Raw genomic sequence first — 22,623 nt, 5'->3', positions numbered from 1 at the left:
TATTGCAGCCTAAAATGTCTGATTCCATGGCAGATTTTTAAAAAAATATTGCAAGGCCTGTTGCAATGATTTTAGTTTTTTTTTCTGAAACAATTCACTAAAAATCTTGTTTTAGTGGGAACAGAACAATGTAGTCATTGGCTGCCTGGTGGTGCAGCGGATAGAGCTTTAAGCCTCACACCTCCAAGATAGTGTGTGCCCTGAGGTGGGATGGCACCCCATCCAGCTTAATGATACTGTGTGAGTTGTATACTGAGGTCCAGTGGAACATGCCTGATCTGTGAGAGCATGAGTTTAAATTTAAACATTTACATTATATCTTTAATAAATTGTAAGGCATATAATAGGCACACATACTTGTATCTAAAAATGTATAACTGAAGAATTGTTATTGTGTTAGTGTTTAAATTCACAGAAAAGGAATGGTGGCAAAATTGCATGGTCACACAGAAATCCTGGAGAGGCCGGCTAACACATTTATGTAAACTCTTCTTCAGTTAAAGCTTATTGTGATTTTTCATGTACATGTCTTTATTTGTAATGCAATGAATTATTAAATGAAACTATACACTTAAAATCTTAAAATTCTGTTTCATGAAGCAAAAATTAAGAGCAAGAGGAGGCATGTTAGAGCTTAAAAGCAAATCAGATGTTTTTAATAATCCTACTTTGTGTCTGTTTACAGTTCTGTTGTAGCCTTGAAAATAAATGCGTCTGATCTTTGATTCATGTTTTCCTCTCCTCTGAATTGCTTGTTTTTGCGTAGTATTGCTATGGTCCTGCAAGTAGGTTCGATGCCATTATAAAAAACAGCACTGGCTGCTCTGACTAATGACATAGACTCTGATCTAGATCTCATTTGGCACTATTATTTTGAATAAAAAGCATTTATTTCATTATCTAAAGAATACTGTCAACAATGGAGCTTTGAGGGCTCCATAATGTTACTGAGAGATGATTTTAAAATATCAAATGAGGAGTAGAGTATAGTCCATGGTCACCAGTGAAGGCTCTTAAATGAGTCCTACTATGTATTACTCATTATCTTAGAAGCTTATCCCTTAAATAAAAATCAATTACAATTTCTACCAAGCAGGCTGTGTTCAATACAGCATGCACCATGTTAATCGTCCGCTCACTACAAAAGGAACAAGGAGCAAATGAACGTTAGTGGAAGCTATTTCCAGTCCTTCAGTAACCATTATCTGAAACTATGTGTAAAGGGCATGGGATAGCCAGTGGCAGTCTCTGCTCGTTTGTCATACTCTCTCTTGTATAATTGTGCAGCAGGGACGCACGAAACAAATTGCTGTTATTGAGGAATGTACCGCTCTCAGTAGAAAGTTGAAAATTGTTCTCTGTGTGAAAATTAATCTTGCACCAGTGAAATGAGGACCACTGTGTTTTTTTTTTTTTTTTTTTTTGTGAGCCCGCTTGCCTGGTGCGGAATCAGGTTCAAAGCCTCATCAACATCACAATTTTGGTACTACATTTATTTCATTTTGACGCGGCACAAATTTGCAATTATGCCCAGTGTTACATCAAATGACACGTAGAAATTGCGTCTATTAACAGTAAAGCAATTAATATCAAACACCAGCACCAGAACCATCGACAAACTTGTTCATAAGTTTGATCATTTCTGTCAGAAAAATGGGACACCAATGGCAAAAAAATAAAGAGTATTCACTAATTAACCACAGAGTTTTATTGGTTCATACTCCACTGAATGTGACTGTTGGGTGCTAAAGGTTTGCAAAGCACTTAGTATTCGCACCACCTCTGCGCTGGATAGTTTTAAACGGTGACGGAGCAGGCAGGAGAACAGGTCCAGTGGTTGCGGTCCAGGAGGTGATAGCCTATTGACCCGGTATCGGATCTCCACTAGCTGGAACAAGGCAGTGTCTCTCGATCCCTGAGTGTACGGGTAGTCCAGCTGGAGAATGAGGTCCTGAATCGCCTCCGGGTCAAAGTGCATGCTGTAGCCGAACAGCTGCATGCTGTTTATTTTCATGTAGCCCAGGTTCTGGGAGGGGTCCGTGATCTCCAGAGGCTCCAAGTAGATGGAGCTATTCCCTTGCTTTGACTCAGCCTGGATTTTACTCCTCAGATAGAAGTGCACCGTCTCAAAGAAACTCTTCCACCTATTCCCCAAAGTGAGAGTCCAGTTGTAGCAGTCCAGTGGAATATCTAGCTTGGTCTTTTCCCAGTCTGGGTAGCCATTCTGACTGATGGGCATCGTCCAGCTCTCAGAATGGCTGCCACCGAATGGGTTGACGTAGACAGAGAGCACCGGCTCCAGGGTGCTGTTTTTAGTCATGCAGATCTGCAGGGAGATGCCCAGCAGCATGTGCACTCGGTTGGACTTGAATTTGTTGCTCTTCAGTGTGAGCAACATCCTCTTCCTCCACGATGGGTCAAACCAGGCGTTCAGCCTGACATCGTTGCTGACGAAGATGCCATGCAGAGCGATGCGCCGGTCTCGCCTCTGCAGCAGGTAACGCATCTCCAGGTCCTGCAGATCTGTCTCGAAGCCCAGGTAGTGGTCAGTAGAATCTGGCACAGTGTGCCTGCAGGTGCCGTGGCCCAGCGTGTACCCGGAGTTGCAGCTGGCACAGCGCGTGCGGTTCTCGGGCGAGCAGGAGACGCAGTGAGGGCCGTCACCGACCGCGCAGGGGATCACGCCCTGACAGGAAGGGTGATCGTAAGGGCAGGAACAGCTGCGTGTCTCCTCCACATACTGCCCAATGTGGCTGTTCTCACTGCAGTACAGGACGGAGAGGATGTACATCAACCAGTACTGCATGGACCTAATAAGAGACAAAATGCAGAGGAAAAGCTTGTGAGGGGCAGTGGTGGCCTAGCGGTTATGGAAGCGGCCCCGTAATCAGAAGGTTGCCGGTTCGAATCCCAATCTGCCAAGGTGCCACTGAGGTGCCACTGAGCAAAGCACCGTCCCCACACACTGCTCCCCGGGCGCCTGTCATGGCTGTCTCAGGGTGATGGGTTAAATGCAGAGGACAAATTTCACTGTGTGCACCGTGTGCTGTGCTGTGCTGCTGTGTATCACAAAACTTTTATTATTTTATTATTGAGAAGAACAGCCATAGGCAAAAATTGTAGTTGGCCATCAACATGAAATATAATACTCCATGACAGTGATCGATTTTTGACTCATGCTACATCTAATGTATATTTGTTAAAATCGCACAGAAAACATAACGTTTGTAATGGAGGTAGAAAAGGGCATAAAGTTCAAATAATTCAGATAAATAACAGTCCAGAACATCAGTCTAGACAGCTGCTATCTAGATCATACATTCTTTAATAAGCAACATGCTACCATTTCATTCCACTGAACCGAAGAAGCTTTTTCATTGCTGTGATTAACATTGTTTAAACATTTTTCATATAGCACCACATAAGTATATGAATACATTTATACGTTCATTTTAATTTTAGCCTATGGCATCAGTTTCCAATTAAAATGTCAATTAAATTGCCCCCTCCTACCCTCGACTTCCAGCAATTACTACAGTTAATGCAGTAATCTGAGTGCACTGCGGTGCGGCATTACATCTCTGGACATTTTTTATTGGGGACAAACAAGAGATGAAAGTGTTTGCCCTAAGCCTCGTCCATGTTGTGAAATTAAATTATTAGTAAAAATTCTCAATACATAAGCAGGAACCTAACATTCCTTTATAACAACTAAGCGAGTGGCACTTAAAAGTGAACTCCATCAGGCTAGTCCTTTATCTGAAATCTGAAAGAATCATCTGACCATTGGTCTACGCAAACACATTCGCATTAAAAATGTAAGTCTGTCTGGAATAACCTCAATGGAAGATTTACAAACCACCAAAACTCTAAACATGAAACTAGCTCTAAAACATGAAAAAAGATATGGTAAACATGAGTAACTTATTTACACTGTCAGCGCGGTGTGCAGGGCAGTAAAATTCCCCTGCTTAGAGGACCTGCAATGTATAAATCATTTGCATAATTGCATCAGAGGAATGTCTGGAAATGTTGGGTTAATGAGACGCTATAAATAACTCTTACCTCTCCTTTTGCACAACTATTCTTGGCTGTGTGCGGCACCTCTTGCTGAGGCTGAAGAGCTTGTTTGCTGTTCTTCGAGCCCTGGCCAGGAGCTGGCTGTTGGTGAGCTCCAGCTGCCTGTATCGCTGCACCAGGCCGCCATCCAGCTTCCATAGGTGCTCCATGGCAGAAGAGTTCAGGGCGTAATGTGTTGGCAGCCTTCCCACAAAGCTCTGAAACTCACCTAAACACAATGGCATGAATTGTTAAAATTAAACAAGGCATCATATTTTCAAGTGTATTTCAGTGCATTTCTTTCAAGTTTAGATGTTTTCTTTTTTTAGTAAATCCACTGTGCCCTTGTGTGCATAAAATGTTTACTTGGTGAGGCTTGCATTACAAACGATATCAGCTATGTCCACTGGCGGATAAAATCAAAACAGGGTCGGTTTCATCAGCTGTGACAGACCCCCCCCCCCCTCTGGTACCATCATCTTCACAGACCGTTCTTCTCCTGACAGCATGGGTTTCATTAAACAGATTTTGGGACTTGCTGTGATATGTAAATTTCAGCAGGAGCCCCACCCCCGCTCCATGGGAATGTGATGTAATGCCTCATCTGGCCAAAGCAAGTTTATGTTTGTGTGTGTGTGTGTGTGTGTGCCTGTTTGTGTGGGAGGGGGGTTTAGGGGGGCATAAAGGGAACATATGCGGTACTGTAGTAAATGTGATGCAGACAAATAAGAGCTGAAATATGTATGCCTCTGTTGTGTGATCTTGTTCTGTTCACCTCTTTTTGAAGCACTTTCAGTCACTGTGTATTTTCAGGTTTTAGAGGGCACTGCACCAAAAATCCATAATTTAATATGGGAGGCTGTTCACATGAATTTTGTCAGTGAAGATTGCTCACCGGAGGTCATCTGGAAATTTCTCCAATCAGGACAGGTTGTCCAAGGACTTACTAGCCCACCTTTTTACATATGGCTTGTGACATTGAACGCGTCATGTGACTACATGTTTACAACTATATGAGTTCCATTAATGTGGAGCAGCGATCTTGACATGGTTTTTCATTAGGGTCAATCTAGGTATTAAATTATATATGCCCTGCCCTCTCTCCCTCTCCTGCACTGCCTACTCTCTTCTCTCAACCACAGCATGCCCACAAGTCCTTCAGTGGGACTTGACTGGCCATCGGCCCGCCTGCTTCCCGGCTAGCATTGCAGGAGGTTGGTGCCTCACCAGCTCCAATAAACCTTGGACCTGGTCCACAGTGTTCTTGAACGGACAGAATCAGTCACGAGTAGCTGGGACAATTGTCACTGATGACTGGTCCTCCTATTCCGTCAAGGGGACTGCTTATGGGTAGCCACCAAGGGGTTCCCCATTCCCTCTGAAGTCAAGAAGTTGGGGCTCAGGTCCCTTCAACATGGTTCACCGGATCCATCCAGTTGCATACCAAATGCCCCCCACCCCCCCTCTGTAATGGACCACACTTCTCCCCTTGCCCTGGCCCCTCCTCATCCGCCACCCTCTCGCTTTGTTTATGGCTTCTGGACGTCTGATGGCAGGGCCATGGTTCCTCATCCACTGGGAGGGTGGGAGAACGTTCCTGGGTCCCGCACTGTGAAATCCGCAACCCTGCTGCTAGACTTTCGCTGCCCTGGATTTACGCCTTACGCTGAACTCTCCTTTCATCTGACTACTCTTCCAGAATTGCCCAGGCCTGCCTGACATTCTGACCTCGATGCTGCCATTCTCCCGCCTGGACCGGATACCGATTCTGAACTTCGACGCCTGCTGGATTGGATCTTCGCCTGACGTTTACTCTGTTCCACTGTAGATCAGCCACAGCAAAGACAGAGCCTCCTTTTCAACTGCAAAATAGAGCCTCTGATTGTGATAAAATTCCTGAGAAAATGAACACACAAGGTGTTTCATTCCATCAGACCCCAGCTGCAAGAGAACAGCCACAGCACCACTCTCACTGGCATCAACGACAACACTAAAAGCAGAATTACTGTCCGGAGCGCAGAGTAGACAGCAAAGTAATCCATTTTACTGGACGCTGACTCACCCAGAACCACTTTTACAGTCTCCTGTTAGGTAGAGAAGGAAAAGTTTCCTCTAAAGACAGAGTTTCTGAATCAAGACCACGTGTTACCATGGCATGGGTCACAGCACATGCTGGAAATATAGTAGGGTCACCACGCCCACACAGATCCGACCTTGGGGTTACCTCCCCCACAGGACCAACTATAGATGGTGCCACAACATCAGCCCACACCTAAACCTCCAGCCAAATCATTCCCTAGAATGACGGAAACACCTTGTATTGGGAGGGATTGGCAGACGCCCACAACATCCCCCACAATCAATTCAGAGGCTAAATGTATTGGAGGTAACGGTACCCGTACTGGAGTCATTTCAAAACCCCTGACAACCATGAGTCCCAGTGGCTGTTCTATTAGACAGCGTCCATTAATATCTGAACAGGAACACTCCGGCAGTGAGACTGAGCCCGCCGTAATAAAACGAGTGTAGTCAGGATTATCCCTGACTGCCCCTGCTTTAGTCACCACCAACCCACCACCCTTCCTGGTTTCTTCCAAAAAAGACAAAGCAGGATCACCAGGTGCGATCAAACCCAAAATGTTTCGTTTTACCGTTTCGATTACTAAGGCTTACACTTTATGGCCTATCTTCCTCCTCGTCCTCTCCACTAAAGCTCTACGCCAGTCACCAGTACAGGCCACGTCACATTTACCCCACAACACAGCAAAGCCCTCACTTACCGACGTCACCGGCCACCGGCCACAATACTCGACGTGCATCCAGGTGAAAACCTCGGTAACCACCGCGGTTATCTCCAACCCGGTCCTCTGGTGCTGGTGCCTGACTATGGTGCATGAAGCGTCCCCCTGACAGGCATACGGGACTCCCAGTCCCCCCAAAAACGAAACACAAAATAACAATGCAAAATAAAAAAAAAAGTGTCCCGAAGGAAAGCCCAGCTGGAACCCTAAACCAGAGGCCACATAAGAAACATGCACGTCTTCAAAACCCGTTACAGATCCCGGACACCGAGCCCCTAAATATGTTACGGTGGGCTCATTCCATGCCATAGCATAGAAGGGACACGAAGCCAAAAGTACAAGACACATAATACTTTATTGAAAACTTCAAAACAAGCTAACAAACAGGTTATTCAAAGTCTGGGGAACGATAAATAATGAATAATTATAATAGGGGTACAGGGATTTACACAGACAAAAAGGACTGTCTCGCTATCTCTCTCTCTCTCTCTCTCTCTCTCTCCATTGAAAATATAAAATCCTCCTCAGAATCATACTTCAATCAACTTGTATTTACTAATTAGTGTAATTCTTCAGCCAACATGATCTAATTAAAAAAGCCAGTGCTCCTCCTGCAGGAGTGCAACAAAAACAACACTGGATCTTTTTGGACCCAACAGTTCTCACACAAAACAATGAAAAAAACTAAATGAGATCAGTGGGGCTCCCGCCCCTCCAACATTGATGTAGAAATAATCGGTCAAGGGCGATATTTCGTCATTAGCGGTAATAGCACACATTAGGCTAATATTTTGATAATTTAAGGCTTGTTCATTATTAGTCACGGTAATCACAATAAGCTTGTTTAAAGCCCCACAGGGAGCCTCTTTTGTGTGGGAGACTGGCTGTGCCCCCGCAAATGATTTTAACTTTCATGCTCTGGCAGGTATTACGACACACTGTGATTTTTTTGCTTATTTTTCGCTGTCTGATGTCAGTTGTGCAGAACTCCACGTTGACCCTGGAAAATTTAAATGAACTATAATTGTAAATTTAAAGAGATTTGCATTTGTCACAATTACCTGGTGCAAAAAAATGTGAAATATCAAAATTCGGAGATTCTGAAGTTTTGATATCTACACTTTTAATGGCAGATATTGATGAATGCAAATTAAGTCATCGAACGGGGTCCTAGAGAACAGTGAGGCTCAGTTTTTAAATCTGAACAAAATTAGGACGTCTGGTCACCACTAATAGACCTTCTAATAGACCTCAAGACCTTCCTCTTTAAAGAATATTTAGATTAAATTGTAATTTTCTTGTTGTCAAACTTGTGTACAGAATCTACAACAGAGTGAATAAAATAGATGTATTCATAGTTGGGGTCCTAGTGAACCGGAATTGATCTCTTCATCGATGGTAACTTGAAAGCACGTTGTAAGTCGCTCTGGATAAGGGCGTCTGCCAAATGCCGTAAATGTAAATGTAAATAGAAATATTTTATTGCAGTGGTGCATGTAGGTACGCATGTAGCCGATCAGTGAAAGTTCATGTCAAGTTCAGATCATGTACTTGTCTTTATTCCATGTGCATCGTGTAATTTTCTGTTCCCTCTGTTCCAACCTCACACAGCATTTCACACAGAGTTCATGAGTTCACAATTAATGTGTGATTTTCTTGTTGGTGTCACAGTGCCATTGGTAGAACTCCCAGAAAAGACGACTGTGTAGAGCAATATTTTCTGCAGTGCTGAGATTTTAAAAGCTTGTCGAGCGCCCATGCAACATTTAAGGCAGAGGCATTATTTATTCGTATGAAAAGGAGAAACTTTCATGACTTTTTAATCAAGGCAGCAGTAGTTACCTGACTCCTCAAACTCGTAGTTTGCAGACCTCCAGGCATCTTTAACCTGCAGAAGGCTGCCCTCCAAGGCAGACAGTTCTTGCTCGGGACAGTTGCACTGTGGAAAACTGGGACTGCAGCTGCACCAGCAGTCGTTGTCCCTGCACACAAACTGGCCTTCCTCGTTGCAGCCGATGTAACTCAGGGCCGCCTGGACAAAGCTGCTCCTCAGGTAGACCGGAAGAATCACCTGGAGTCCTAGGGAAGCATGCGGAGATGCGGAAAGAGGTGTGAATTGTCCCGCTGGGCTTCGCCAACGTCTGCAGGGCTTCATTTGGCCAGGTGCTAAAGTGCCATTTTAATTAGTAATCAAAGCAATCATGAGACACATGACTGTCAAGCGGTGCGTGTTAATTACCTTATCCATCAGCCGCAGAGCGTGCGCTTTCATCACACAATCCCACACGCCACACGACAGCTTTCTGTCATTTCCATCGCTACAGTCAGGTAAATTATGTACACGGCGGGTACCTTGCAGATGAACTTTGTTCTCAGGGCTGTGGACCAGCACGGAGCTGACTGAATCCAAGTTGTCATAGTTACTGCATCCAAGAGGGCCGGTTCTGGTTTCGGTGACCTGAGGACAAAGTGAGCACAGTAATGACACCATTATCTCCATGTGGTGAGCCGCTGTCCCGAGCCAAAAAGTCATGGCGTGAGTTAACACGCGCTTTTCAGCTGTGCTTCTACAATAAAGGGAAAAAATCCAGCAGTGCAGAGGGCCGCTCCCTTTTATCTGCTTTGTGCATTCACTGCCGAGCCCAACACAGGGAACCAAGGCACCGGTGTTTTGATATGCAATAGATGTCATGGTTCATAATTCATTCATCAGAAAAGCAATCAAACGTGTTTTTTTTTTGTTTTTTTATAACAGCAATCATTTTGAGGACAAGCATGGAGAAGGGACAGGGACAGCAAAATAAGGAAAAGGAGAAGAGATGGAGCAAGAAAGAGGGAGGAAGGGAGGGAGGGAGGGAGAGTCAACTCCATTACACCCACAGCAGGCTGTTATGCCCCTGTTAATGTTGCGGCAGTGTGATTCATTAAGCCGGAGAGGAATCCACAGGGCCCAGGCAAACCAATTCTGCGCATAGTGCCAGGACCAACAAATCCATAGAATGCAAACAAAAAAATAAAAAAATTGTATATAAATATAAAACCAACTCTGAGTCATTTTCATGTGGGCAGATCTGCAGCATTTCACTTAACTTCATTAACAAAATAAATTATTCGAACCGCTTCATTATTCATCAGACAGACACTTACGGCTTCTGTTATATGCAGCCACATCTGTTATTCTGTAGAATAACAAGAAATCCCATAAGAAACAACACCCAGCTGTAAAACACTCCTCGGCTGCGGAAACTGTGTGAAAGGCGCCGTAAAACAAAGTTTATTAATACAGTACAGGACTGGAGCCATACACTCCCACGGAAGCCGCTTCGTCAATAACGCGGCCTGGAGTTCAGCGCATTCGACTCGGCTTTGAGGAGTTGCTGTTAGGGGGGAAGCGCGCCGACCGACTCTCAGGCAGAGGCACCTTATTGGAAAAAGGAGCTAATTAGAGGAAAAAAAGAAGCGGAGCTGCACCAGGATTGGGTTTGACATTACTTCCTACAAACTCCCGAAATCAATGGCTGTGGGATCGTTCCTGTCAGCCTCCCACCTAACAAGGTGGAGAGATTTGGAGATAAGAGGACGAAGAAGCGCCATAAGCTGGGCCCCTAAAGTGAAATCAGTTTTCAGCGTGCCCACCGAAATGTGGAATGACTGACATATTAATTTGAGAGCCTGTGCTATGGCTTCTTGTTGTCACATTTCATTTGAATACAACTCTCCAGTGTTGCTGGAACAACAAAGTGACAGAATTTGATAGTTTCATGCAGCATTTGTCCCCTTAAGATATTTAATCATTGTCTCAATGAAAATAAGACTGATTGATTACATTTTATGATTTATGAGCACTCTCATGCTCTAACAATAATGCATCTTGTTTTCATAATTTAATTTGAATGGTTTAACTTATAAATACTATACTAATTAAAAAAGCACTAATATTAATTTATTAGATTATATCCAACAAGCTGTCACCAGTGCGCTCATGTTACCTTTTCGAATGAAATTCTGAGAACATATTCAGACATATTTAAAATTTGTGAAGCTTGAGCGGCATTCGTGACGCCATTTATTTGTTCAAAATCAACCTTTAAAAGAATGTGCTGCCACTTGGCAGACCACCACTTTGGCTGGTTCATCTCTGTCATTTGTTGAGGAGAAGCAAATGGTTTATCTAAAATCATTTGATACTGAACAGACAGCCTATTAGTGCAGGCCCATTACTCCCTAAAGAACTGGCAGTGGAGCAGCCAGCTCCTCCTCCTTGATCCATTGACGGCGTCAGAACTATCCACACAGAATAATGCAGCCACAGTGCACCGAGCCAAACTCCGGGTCGGGCTCCGGGCTCCTGCGACTTCTTCCATCTGCCCTCTGTAATGAAGATCTATCTGCACAAACCAACGTTCTAACGCTGTGCTTCATAGATCCTAATTAAAAGTCTAAATTTATGCCTGCAAACACGATACTCATATCTCATCCACACACTCATCTGTTTAGGTAGTAGCGAGCTGCCGGCTTTTAACATTAACATACCCTATTCATATATTTTCTACGTGGCTTTTATCACTGTTTGACATTTTGCTCATATTAGAACCCGCTAACAAATGGAATTAGCTGTGGCGGAATGGAAGATGAAAAGAACGAATGGAATAAAACTGCTGATCCATCATCGTGATGCATGTCAAGTGGCCCAGGCAACCGCTTTCTGCCCCCACTAATAGCGTTTTAGCCCAGGAACGGCCGAACTTCCAGGTAACTGCAGCTTTTTATTCACGGTAAGTGATTGAATGCAGCGTCGGTGAGGAGCTCATCATGCTTTATCATTCCGCATCAACACGGGGATGAGAGACTCTTTGGAGTTGCAGTGGCTCATGTATAGATTGGCCTCTGATAGCATTCGCTGACTGCGAGATACGTGCAAGTGGGGCATGCTAACAGTCACAGCAGGATTGGAACTCTCCCTACTTATGCAACTTTTGAAATCAATTGTCCCAGCAAGACTTATAGGACTGTCCAATGTCCTTTACAAGATTCTTAATCATTCTCTCCACTATCATTTTATTACAATAAAAAGTTGACAGCATTTTACTTGCTCTGAGATTCTTTAGTCTGTTTGGTTGCAACATGAAAACACATGGCCGATCTTGGTGAGAGGAGCTGGAATGTGGAGCTATACACCCCCCCATATTACGGATTGTACATTAACATATTGTAAAACCTGCTGTCGGAACTATACTGAATTAAACCAGACAACCAGACATACAATCCAAAAAGCATCGGGGCATCATGTACGGCCGCGTTTTAGGTCCACTGATTAAAACTATTTTGAGATTAGTATTACAAGAATAAAGTCATAATATTATGAGATTAAATTCACACAATTATGAGAATAAAGTCATAATTATTACAAGAATAAAAGTCCGTGATGCTGCCCCACGACAATGTCACCCTTGGCAACACCTATGTCGCCCACATCAAAAACCACCACTGCCTCTGAATGGACACTGTGGTATTCGGCATCAAACTGTCAGTCATGTAAACTGTGAGGTGGTTCCTCCATCAATCACACTTTTTCCAGCACATTCCACATATGATGACTTGGATTGCAATCTGAGGAATCTGGAGGTCCAATCAACACCTTATTCTCATTGTTATGCTCCTCAAACCCTTGAACCATTTTTGTAGTGTGGCAGGGTGCGCTATCCATCAGGGAATACCGGGGTGTACAAAGTTTAGGAGTCAAAGTAACATCCACATGAATGTAGGACCCAAGCCAGCCTTCCTTCCTACCATACGGCATTTTCCCCAAGTAAGTGATGCACAAATGATGTAAAAGAAAACATGATTCATCAGAACAGGACGCCTAACAGAGGTCAGCATGGACCTGGACTCGTGTGCAGCTACACCGCCCCATACATGGCAAACTGTGTGTTCTAATTTCACTATTTACTGTTGTATTTTTTCTCTGCACATTGCGTTACATGCCTTGACATTGTACCTACACACTGTCAATGACAAATTTAAATCTAATCCAGTCTTATGATGCATGCTGGTTTTGTGCCATATGGGTTCACTTCCCTTTTTTTTTTTTTTTTGAACATTGCTGCCAATTAAAATAAATAAATTCATCATTGTGTGCTTATTATTTATTATTTTAAATAGATTATTGTCCAGTCCTAGTAGACAGTATTTCCCAGTCTGAAATGCTACCTTGATGGCGGAGGAGGCGATCTGGAGGTGGTGGAGCTTGCGCAGCGTGCTCTCCCTGTCGATAAAGTAGGAGGCAGCCAGTTGGTGCAGGGCCTCCAGGGTCAGCGCTGTGGTGCTGTTGAAGTCGCTCGCAGTCACAAGGCCCCGGCTCAGTTTCCTCTGATCCACGAAAATTGTCAAGGACTCCTCTCCTGAGCAAAACCGCAAAGGACAGCAATTACACGAGCTGGAAGCTCCAGTCACAGCTAATCAAACAGCCCCCCCAACATCGGGGCCTCTGCAGCGCCGGCGTGGGCACGCTCTTACCATTCCTCTGAGGTATATAATACTTCATGCTGCTTATTGGATTTGTTGTTGTTATGTTTTTTTTTTTTTTTTTTTTAAACCATGAATGAATGGAATGCAATTAGCTGCACTTGAGAGTTTCTTTCCATTAAATCAATTTTCCATGACAAAAGCGTTTATACTAAAGGTATCCAGCGGCTGTATGATTCTGTTGACTTCCTGTAAGGAAGGCGAATGAGGATTTAGGGCCTTCAATACCTGATAATTACAGGTATGGGAGAAACGGTATCCTGTGGCGGTGCTTTCAGAGAGATTTATATTGTCATAACGTTACGTGCACATCTGCATTTTTATGTCTCACCTCCCAGAGTGGCGGAGAGCAGGAAATGAGTCCCGTACTTCTTGATGATGTTCTCTGTTATCATCTGCAGGCTGGGCCTCCGCCCCAGCAGCCTGATGTTGTGGATGAAGTCGGGGTCAAGTGGTGCTGCTGCTCCAACGCTGTGCTGTCTCTCCACAGCGAGGCTGTTGACCTTCCATCGACCAAACTCTCTGCCGAGGAAGACAAGCTTTTAACGGACTTTCACCGCTGAAGGGCGAAACTGAGACGTCCTACGATCCCATACCCCACCCCCACCGCCCAAGAGCGCTGCCTTTATTTACGCTGGTCCGCTTCCAAATGATTTCACCTAACTAGCATAACAGAGCCTGTACAGTAGGTGTTGCCTGATTGCTTTGGGCCTTGGAGATCTTCAGCGGAGAATCAGGTGCAAAGTCACACGTCTGCGAGGGACGCACAGCTCCAGAATGCTCTGCCTTTTCCTGTCTAACAGAACCTACAGAGTCACTCGGCAACTTCTGTTTCAGCAAGCTGTTTAGCGGTGGCAATATAAGCTCACATCTCAGGGGCATTCCAGGTGCTTCTGCAAGAATTGTGGGCATTTGAAAGACACGGCTGGATTCCTCCAGAGTCCGGAGAGGCAAGTGTTTGCTCCCCCTCCGCACCACCCCCTTCCCAACAGTTCTGTTTGTTCTGTCTTTTTTGTTGTTCTTTTGGAAAGTTTGATCTGAATTTCTGAAAAAGAATAATCATTTGAAGGACTAGTACACTCAGTTGAATCCACATAATATGCATACGCATTAATATTTGCTGCACTGATAGGGACACTTACATCTTTTAGAAAATACAACACGCCCACAGAAAACACTTGAGGCAGAAGGGAAAAAAAAAAAAGCATTGCAGTGCCAGCCATTTCTGATTCCCCCTACACCCCACCCATGCAAACTGAGTCTGAGTCAGCCCCAAGGCCCAATGTGTTTTCCTACTGCAGAATGAAATTTGCCTCGGTCACTGTTTACAGACAATGCTGAAATGCCATGCAGGAGGTTAAAATGAAATTTTATCTGCATCAGCTCCCCATTACATAATATGTATTCTGACCCGAGACTTACCCCCATCGTTATCACATTAATACCAAGGTTGTGGCTTATTTTAATTTAGCTCTTTCATATCCAATTCAATTTTATCTGTGGCAGCTACAGAGTCCTAATGAAAGAGGCTGTATTAGATTATGAAATTTCTGAAAGTTCTGATATGCTCCGAAATGTCCCCTACTCCCACCTACTCAGTCAAAATGTTCATATATAATTTATATATCTGAAATATTTGCTATGCTACTACAGGCAACCATGCACAGGGATTTGAAATAATTATTGCCGCATATTTTCAGAAATAATCATCAAAAGCGACATGAATTCATGCATAATATAAAAACATTCAAGCTTTAACATAAAGCACTCTGTGCTGTGTACTGATTTTGAAAAGAGACGTTTAAATGTACAGTGTGTGAGATCTGGTCCCTGAAGGGCAGTATTTAAAGAGAAAGACAAGGCACAATGCCCTCTTTTACCAAAACTGACCCTGATTGCAAAAGACTGCTGAGCCCACATACTGACCTCCAACCCCATACATGGATTATGCTCACAGATTTGAATACATGACTGAATTAATGAACTCAATTTGATTATATTTTTCTGATTAGAAAGATAGAAGTTTTAAATAAAAGAATAGAAGGGCTACGGCCTTGTGAAACACATAAAAAAATAAAAAATAAAAATAATAATTACATGTATATAATGGCATGCTTTGTCAGAGCAGTCGCCAGTGCTTGGCCGTCTGCAGATCAATGTTTTAATGGCGTTGAATTTTTAAGTGGCCGGCAGACCTAAATGCAGGCCGATCAAATTACTGAGACGGCAGGAACAGGAAGCGCTCGCGCGGTCAGCTTCTGGTGTTACAATACAACTGTACAGAGCAAAGGCAACAAGGCCATAGGACACAGCTAGCAGCTACGATCTGAAACTGCACAGCTTCTTCCCCTCTCCTGGGAACGATTAAAACTTCTTCCTCGTGGGGTGAGGGTGGGGAGAGGCCAATCAGTTCCCACCGCCAAAGTAACAATCCAGCAAAGTGCAATGAACGAAGCGTATCATTACTGCCAATCAGCATAACGAGGCTCTCCATGAGTGTGTGTGGATGGGGCTCGATGGGCACTGCCCACGTGGGAGAGGGTTATCCGGGCGCCACTCCTCGTGGAGAAGCGTGCGGGCGCAGAGGGCTACTCAGCTGGAGAGCCCTCTGGCTGCCACCAGCAGGGCCCGGGGCAACGTGTAATCAAAAGCCAATGGCGGGGGCCGCCAGCCAAAATGGAAATGGGGTCAAGGGGAAACCGAGACCGACGTTCTAATCAGGACCAGTCCGCCGTTGCCCGTATTCGACACACAGCACGTGACCGCAGTGAGAAGCAGACCTTGTTCATCTCAACACTTGTACAAATTGAATTCTAAAATGATAAAATAATCTATTCTTGAACACAATGGTATTAAGACACAAATGAGCAAAGGCTTAGCAATTCTCCTGCTGTGAATTTTTCATTAAAACCAATATTAATAAACACAATGATATAATAAAACAATTTTACCAGAAAATTATTTTAATGTGGAAGCATCTACAGTTGTTCATTTAGAAAGAGGTATATTTATGTCCTTTATTTAAAAACTCTCTGTTATTCAATTGACAAAAATTTGTCCTTTCCAACCTTGCATGACTTTGGAACTGTCCACTAAAATAAAAGCAGGAGCAATATTCACTCGTTGGCTGCTGAATGATCCTCTCACAACCCAACCTGCTGCGTTTCAATCCGCACGGCACTTTCCACAGAAGCATGAAAACTGGGAATCTGTTGGGTCTCACTAATTTCCATCCACCCCAGATCAGAGGCCATCTTTCCTTTTCTCTGCTGTCTCTCCTGACCTCTGCCCTGTACAGATTATTCTGGTTCCACCCACCATTCCGTAAACCAAATTCCTGCTTTGTTCCAGGCGTATTGTCTTATAGTGATTTTACAGAAAAAAACAAACAAAGCCAAGGCAAAAGGACAGTAAAGATGATGAATTGGTCAATAAGCATTTCTCCTTTTGGCCTTCGCCGACTGGCACAAGACCATCACTCAGTTTGTCAACAACAATAAATAAGTAAGTACGTAAGTAAATAAATAAATATTATTTTTTGGGAGCGAGAGATTTCTCGCCACAAGGGGGAGGGAGAACCTCAGACCTCGAACCAGAAAAGTGTTACAGAGACTCCCGGGTAATTCTGGAAAGCAGGATCTCTCCCCCAGACCAGCATCACCCAGCATCCTGGTATGGATGGATGGATGGATGAATGAATAAATGAATGGATGGATGGATGAATAAATAAATGAATTGATAAATGAATGGATGGACAGATGAATGGATGGATGAATGAATGCATGAGTGTATGGATGGATGGATGAATAAATGAATGAATGAATGAATAAATGAATGAATGAAAAGATGGATGAATGAATGAATACATGAATGGATGGACAGATTAAAGGATGGATGTATGGATGGATGGATGGATGGATGGATGAATAGATGGATGAATGAATGAATACATGAATGGATGGACAGATTAATGGATGGATGGATGGATGGATGAATGCATGAATGGATGGATGAATAAATAAATTAATGAATGAATAAATGAATGGATAGATGAATGAATGAATGGATAGATGAATGAATGAATGGATGGATGAATAGATGGATTAATGAATGAATAAATGAATGAATGGATGGATGAATGAATGGATGGATGGATGAATAGATGGATGAATGAATGAATACATGAATGGATGGATGAATGGATGAATAAATAAATGAATGGATAGATGAATGAATGGATGAATACATGAATGGATGGATGAATGCATGAATGCATGAATAAATAAATGAATGGATAGATGAATGAATGGATGAATAGATGGATGAATGAATGAATACATGAATGGATGGATGGATGGATGGTAAGAGGGCTGGTAAAGGTATGAGTGTAACACACGCCCCACGGAACAGACCTGTGGCGCCTTTACACGCACGCAGACACGTTTTCTTAACAACTCGTAAATAAATAGTGGACACTGGCGTCCGTGTAAAACTTTTGCTCGTGAGTTGATCTTCTCTGTGTACTTTGTGCTGTAGTTTGGCACGGAGAGGCACCTCCTCACCTGTAAATCTTGTAGCGCGTACTGAAGCCGCCCTGGTGGCGCTCCGAGAACTCGGCGAAGTCCTGCGCCCGGTGAAAGGGACCTTTGTCGGACAGCAGCCAGCCCAGCGGCTCGGCGCCGTCAGCGGGAGCGGCCGCGGTGGCGAGAGCCCAGCAGCAGCAGCGGAGGGTGAGGATCATCCCCTCCCATCGGAGCATCAGACGGACCGGCCTGAGACCACTACACCGCCCGCGCATCCTTCACCCGACAGCTCGGCATTCTCTCGAACCGACACACGCTCCCGCTGCAACTTTCCTCGACACGGGCAAAGTTCAGCACTCCGGCATCCTGGTACAGACGGAGCGGTTTCCGTGGCCGGGGAATCCACGCTGGCCGCGGGGAGATACGAGTCCCGCCCCCAGATCTGGTGCGATGGAAGTTGCGGAAGAGACGGAGGTGAACGGCGGTAAAGAGGGAGCCGGTGGCCGGTTATTCCCGGGACGAGGGGGTCCGAGTCGGCAGACGCGGTCCGGGCTTTTCTGCGGCACCGATGTATTCGTGCGATGCGCCGCGATGCGATGCCTCCTCCTCCTCCTCCTCTTCCTCTTCCTCCTCCTCCCCCAGAACCCACGAGCCTCCTGATCAATCTCGACCAAGTGCAGAGTTCATCCTACAAAATCCCGCCATGGATGCAGCCATTTACATTAAAAATGAACTTTAATTTCTTTATTATCACCAGGAGACACCAGCTCCACCTCCAACGTCCCTCCATCTGTAGTTCCGTATGAAGGATGAGCTCTAACATGTGAAGAACCGAGCACAGGAACAAAAGAAACCAAACTAGTAACAAATAGCAATGCTTTACCTTAAGTGTTTATTGCAGAATTGCCTTTCTGTGTAAACTCGGATCTCCTAATGTTCTCTCAGCAGCAATACAATATTGTTTTAACACTAGAGTCTACTGTCTGTGAACCTTAAAAGCTTGTAGGAGAAACCAACCCCCCAGTTCTTGAAGCTCATCTCTAGATATCAACAGTTGATCTTTAATGAGATGAACTTATTCTCACTTTTTAATAATAATTATTTGTGAGTTTTACACTTTTAGATTCCTAAACAGATTCCCTTAAATTCCCCTCCTGAACAATTTCAGAGAGATTCTGTAGAGATTCTGCACAGAATATATTTACAGTGTACATGTTTAAATTGATGTGATAGATAATTGTTGTGACGCCTTGACGCCACCTCATCAGACACCCACTCACATCAGATCAGTCAGGTGCACACTAGGCCTGAGAATAAGTAGGGTGGTAGTGGCCTAGTGGGTAACACACTATGAACCAGAAGACCCAGGTTCAAATCCCACTTACTTCCGATGTGTCCCTGAGCAAGACACCTAACCCTGAGTTGCTGTCCCTGTAAATACTGTCGCTCTGGATAAGGGCGTCTGACAAATGCTGTAAATGTAGATCGTAGTAGGCCATGCCCCCAGCACACCCCACCTGTTCACCACACTGCTTCCACGAAGACCGCACACTCCTCGCTAGATGGTGCCTGCTCCGAGAGAGCAGATGCTGTGGCTCTCTGACCGTTGTGAGCTTCCGGGCCTCGTCCTGTGTGGCCTTGCAGTTTCGTAGTGTGTCTGATTTTTATGTTTCTTGTAACTCTGCAGTAATGTTGCCCAAATGTCCTTGACCCTCTACCTCCATTGTGGTGGTGTTGGGGGGCTTCCAGCTTCAACCAAGAGATTGCGATCATCTTCTTAGCAGTTAAAACCAAGATTCTGAACAATGATATCTTATCACTCTTTTCTATATCTTTTGGTAGTTTTCCTAAAACGAAGTAAAGGGCTTCTAATGGCATTTCCATATCCATGCACTACTAAAATTTAATTTTGTATGTTTTTGCCAATATACTGATCATGTTGGACTGTCGGAAATGATTCTCAAATGTCCCACTAGGATACATGCATTTGGTCTCCAACAAGGAGTAGCCCCTCCAGCACACCAAAAGTAAACTTTCCATTCACGGCATTTATCAGACGCCCTTATCCAGAGCGACTTACAGTCAGTAGTTACAGGGACTGTCCCCCTGGAGACACTTAAGTGTATTGCTCGGGGACTCAGTAAGTGGGGTCTGAACCTATGACTTTGTAGTCTTCTGGTTCTGCCAAGTATGTTACCTACTAGCCTACGGCCAAAACGCCAGTCAAATTCTGGCCACATGGGGCCATGCATTTACACCGAATGCCCTTCCTGACCCAACCCTCCCAATTCACACGGGATTGAGACCAGCACCAAGAAAAACAATGACATATGCTGTGAAAGTTCCTAAATCTTTACTGAAAATTACAGTTTTCTGATTAAACATACATGTTCAAACATCTCAGATGGTTTAAGTCATAATTAAGGACCCTTCACTGTATAAAAATGATGATGTCTAGGACTGAATTTGGGAAGAAATTACAGTAAAGAGTGAAATGTTCACCTCCAGTAAGAGCAATGATTTCTTTCATCAGCCACCTCAGAACAATCACTACATTTCACTCTCTCTCTCTCGGGTTTTAAATGTTACATTTTTGCAGTAGCCCCATATGTAGAGCAACCAATTCACACACACCACACACACACACACACACACACACACACACACACACACACAGAAATTCACCCTCATCCACACAAAAGATTGGGCTGAGGCTTTAGTTTTTACTAAAAGGTTAAACTTTTTTTCTCTGTGGTGCCAAATCCATGCTAGGAGAGGAACAAAAAGAGCAATTTTGTGGTGAGAAAATGACTCTATTCAATAAGAATGAGCTCCAGGGCAGGAGGAAGAATGAAATCAGAAATTAAAAAGCAAATTCCTTTTCTTTCATTGCTAAATGTGCACTCTTGTGATAGCATGTGTGACTGGACGGTTGACTAAACCTGGCATTAAAACCGGTGTTTGTTTTCACCAGTGAATGGTGCGGCCATCATAGGTGGATCAGTGCATCTTTCATTACTCACTTTGATTATATTTGACTGACTTAAGTCAAACCAGACACATTATTGACACTTCTTATGGATGGGTACCAGTCACGCTGTTATGAATAAGGATCATGGTGACCAGGAAAAGAGCAGGGTCAGATGTGTAATATGGACCACATGGTGGGCCTAGCAAGTGCAGGTTCTGACCTGCTTTGGTGGAAATGTCTGGAGCTCAAGCTGACAGCCATCAAAGTACAAATCCAGCTTTGAAGGAAACCTCTGATGGGAGGGTCATTGACGTGCACTTTGATGGCTCACAGGTGGTCTTCCATGCTTTCAGTGCTGCTCAGTGAATGGATTTACAAAGGGTGTTAATCAGACAACAACAGGCCTGAACCCCACAAGTGAAAGATTGCCTTTGGTCACCTTAACATTTTTGCCATTTGTTTTTGTGTATGTGTGCCCTTTAATTGTCAATGTAAATTTTATTATTGTAACATGCCTAATTACAGATCATTTTGTAATAATTCGATTTTTATCAGCCACAATCAATAAAATAAAATAAAAAAAGATTTAGAAGCACTAGGTTTTCCTTGGTTTTCATGTATAAAATATGGAAAAGCATATGGAAAAAATGGATAATTATTTACTATAATTATCAGTCTGTGTTATCTGTGCCAGTAAATGTGAGTTTACAGGTAGCAAGAATCAAGGGCATTTAGGGCAAGATATATATGTACATTTTTATACTGTACCACCATGAGCACTCTTACATTTGTGACATATGGCCAAGGTACAACAGTCAGGGTCCAGTCAGTAATGTACGTAATTATTATGCATTTCATGCCATTGAAAATCAATCAGCCCACTGGGATTTGTTCCCGGCACTCCAGATGGCCAGTGGCTCTGTTGGCTCTAATAAATGTTCAGCTGGTGACATTTGTCCTGATCTCTGCCCAGGTCACCAGTAAAGTTGGAGAAGAGTAGTGGACTCAAGGCTTGAGGCATTTAGAAACCACATCCAGTGGCAACTTCTTGTTTCTTTTTTTGCCATCAGATGGCTTTTTCCTTTTCATCTCCTTTTATGTCTTGTGGCAGCCAATCGTTCAGCAGCAGGCGGAGCCAACAGGCATGAAGCTCCTCCCAACACAGCAGCCCAAAAGACACACACACAAACAGACAGACACAAATGCAGGACGAAACATACAGCCCAATGACACTAGGATGTAGCACCGGTATGATACTTTCTTACATGAATCTGCAATACAGCTATTCAGTACAACATTTCAAAAGTAAACTGACTGAAAGCTGCTCTTCACAGGCTACAGTGATATACAATATCAGAGTGTTTTGTGAGCAATATGATGCAGCAGAATAAAAAAGTACACAATTTAACACCCAGACATGATAGCAAAGTGCCTGGCATCAATTCTGAGCTAGTATTAACTGAATCTTTTTGGCTCCGAATCTCAAGTATTTCTGAATGAACAATGACCTTCACAATTCCCAAATTGGTAAAACACATCCAGCACCAGCCAGTTATGTTTGCAGATCTGTACCCCAGATCTATGTCCCCTATTTAGCACAGTGCTTGCCATTAACAGCAGAATGTACATAGTCATCTAAAATCAGAAGAAAATTTCTGGTCATAGAATGCTTGTGTCCAGATGTGTCCAGAGGTATCTGTTCACCTGATTATTGGGTCGTCCTGTAACGAGGGAAACTGGTAGT

At 43.8% G+C, this 22,623-nt stretch overlaps 1 protein-coding gene across 1 annotated transcript; it reads right to left on the bottom strand.

Annotated features, from left to right (window-relative positions):
- Positions 1–1,685: 1,685 nt before the first annotated feature.
- On the bottom strand, positions 1,686–18,507 carry brinp3b (bone morphogenetic protein/retinoic acid inducible neural-specific 3b). The gene is made up of 7 exons (XM_028976850.1): positions 17,948–18,507; positions 13,717–13,907; positions 13,071–13,261; positions 9,213–9,318; positions 8,703–8,939; positions 4,066–4,288; positions 1,686–2,810 (listed from the first exon to the last, which is right to left on the bottom strand). Exons 1-7 carry the CDS (start codon positions 18,181–18,183, stop codon positions 1,694–1,696), a joined length of 2,301 nt encoding a protein of 766 aa, XP_028832683.1. The 5' UTR covers positions 18,184–18,507; the 3' UTR covers positions 1,686–1,693.
- Between the last annotated feature and the right edge of the window lie 4,116 nt (positions 18,508–22,623).

This window comes from Denticeps clupeoides, chromosome 4, assembly GCF_900700375.1.
Source record: "Denticeps clupeoides chromosome 4, fDenClu1.1, whole genome shotgun sequence".
Lineage (NCBI taxonomy): Eukaryota > Metazoa > Chordata > Actinopteri > Clupeiformes > Denticipitidae > Denticeps > Denticeps clupeoides.
Note: the sequence above shows the minus strand (reverse complement) of the source record. Positions and strands in the feature narration are given on the sequence as shown.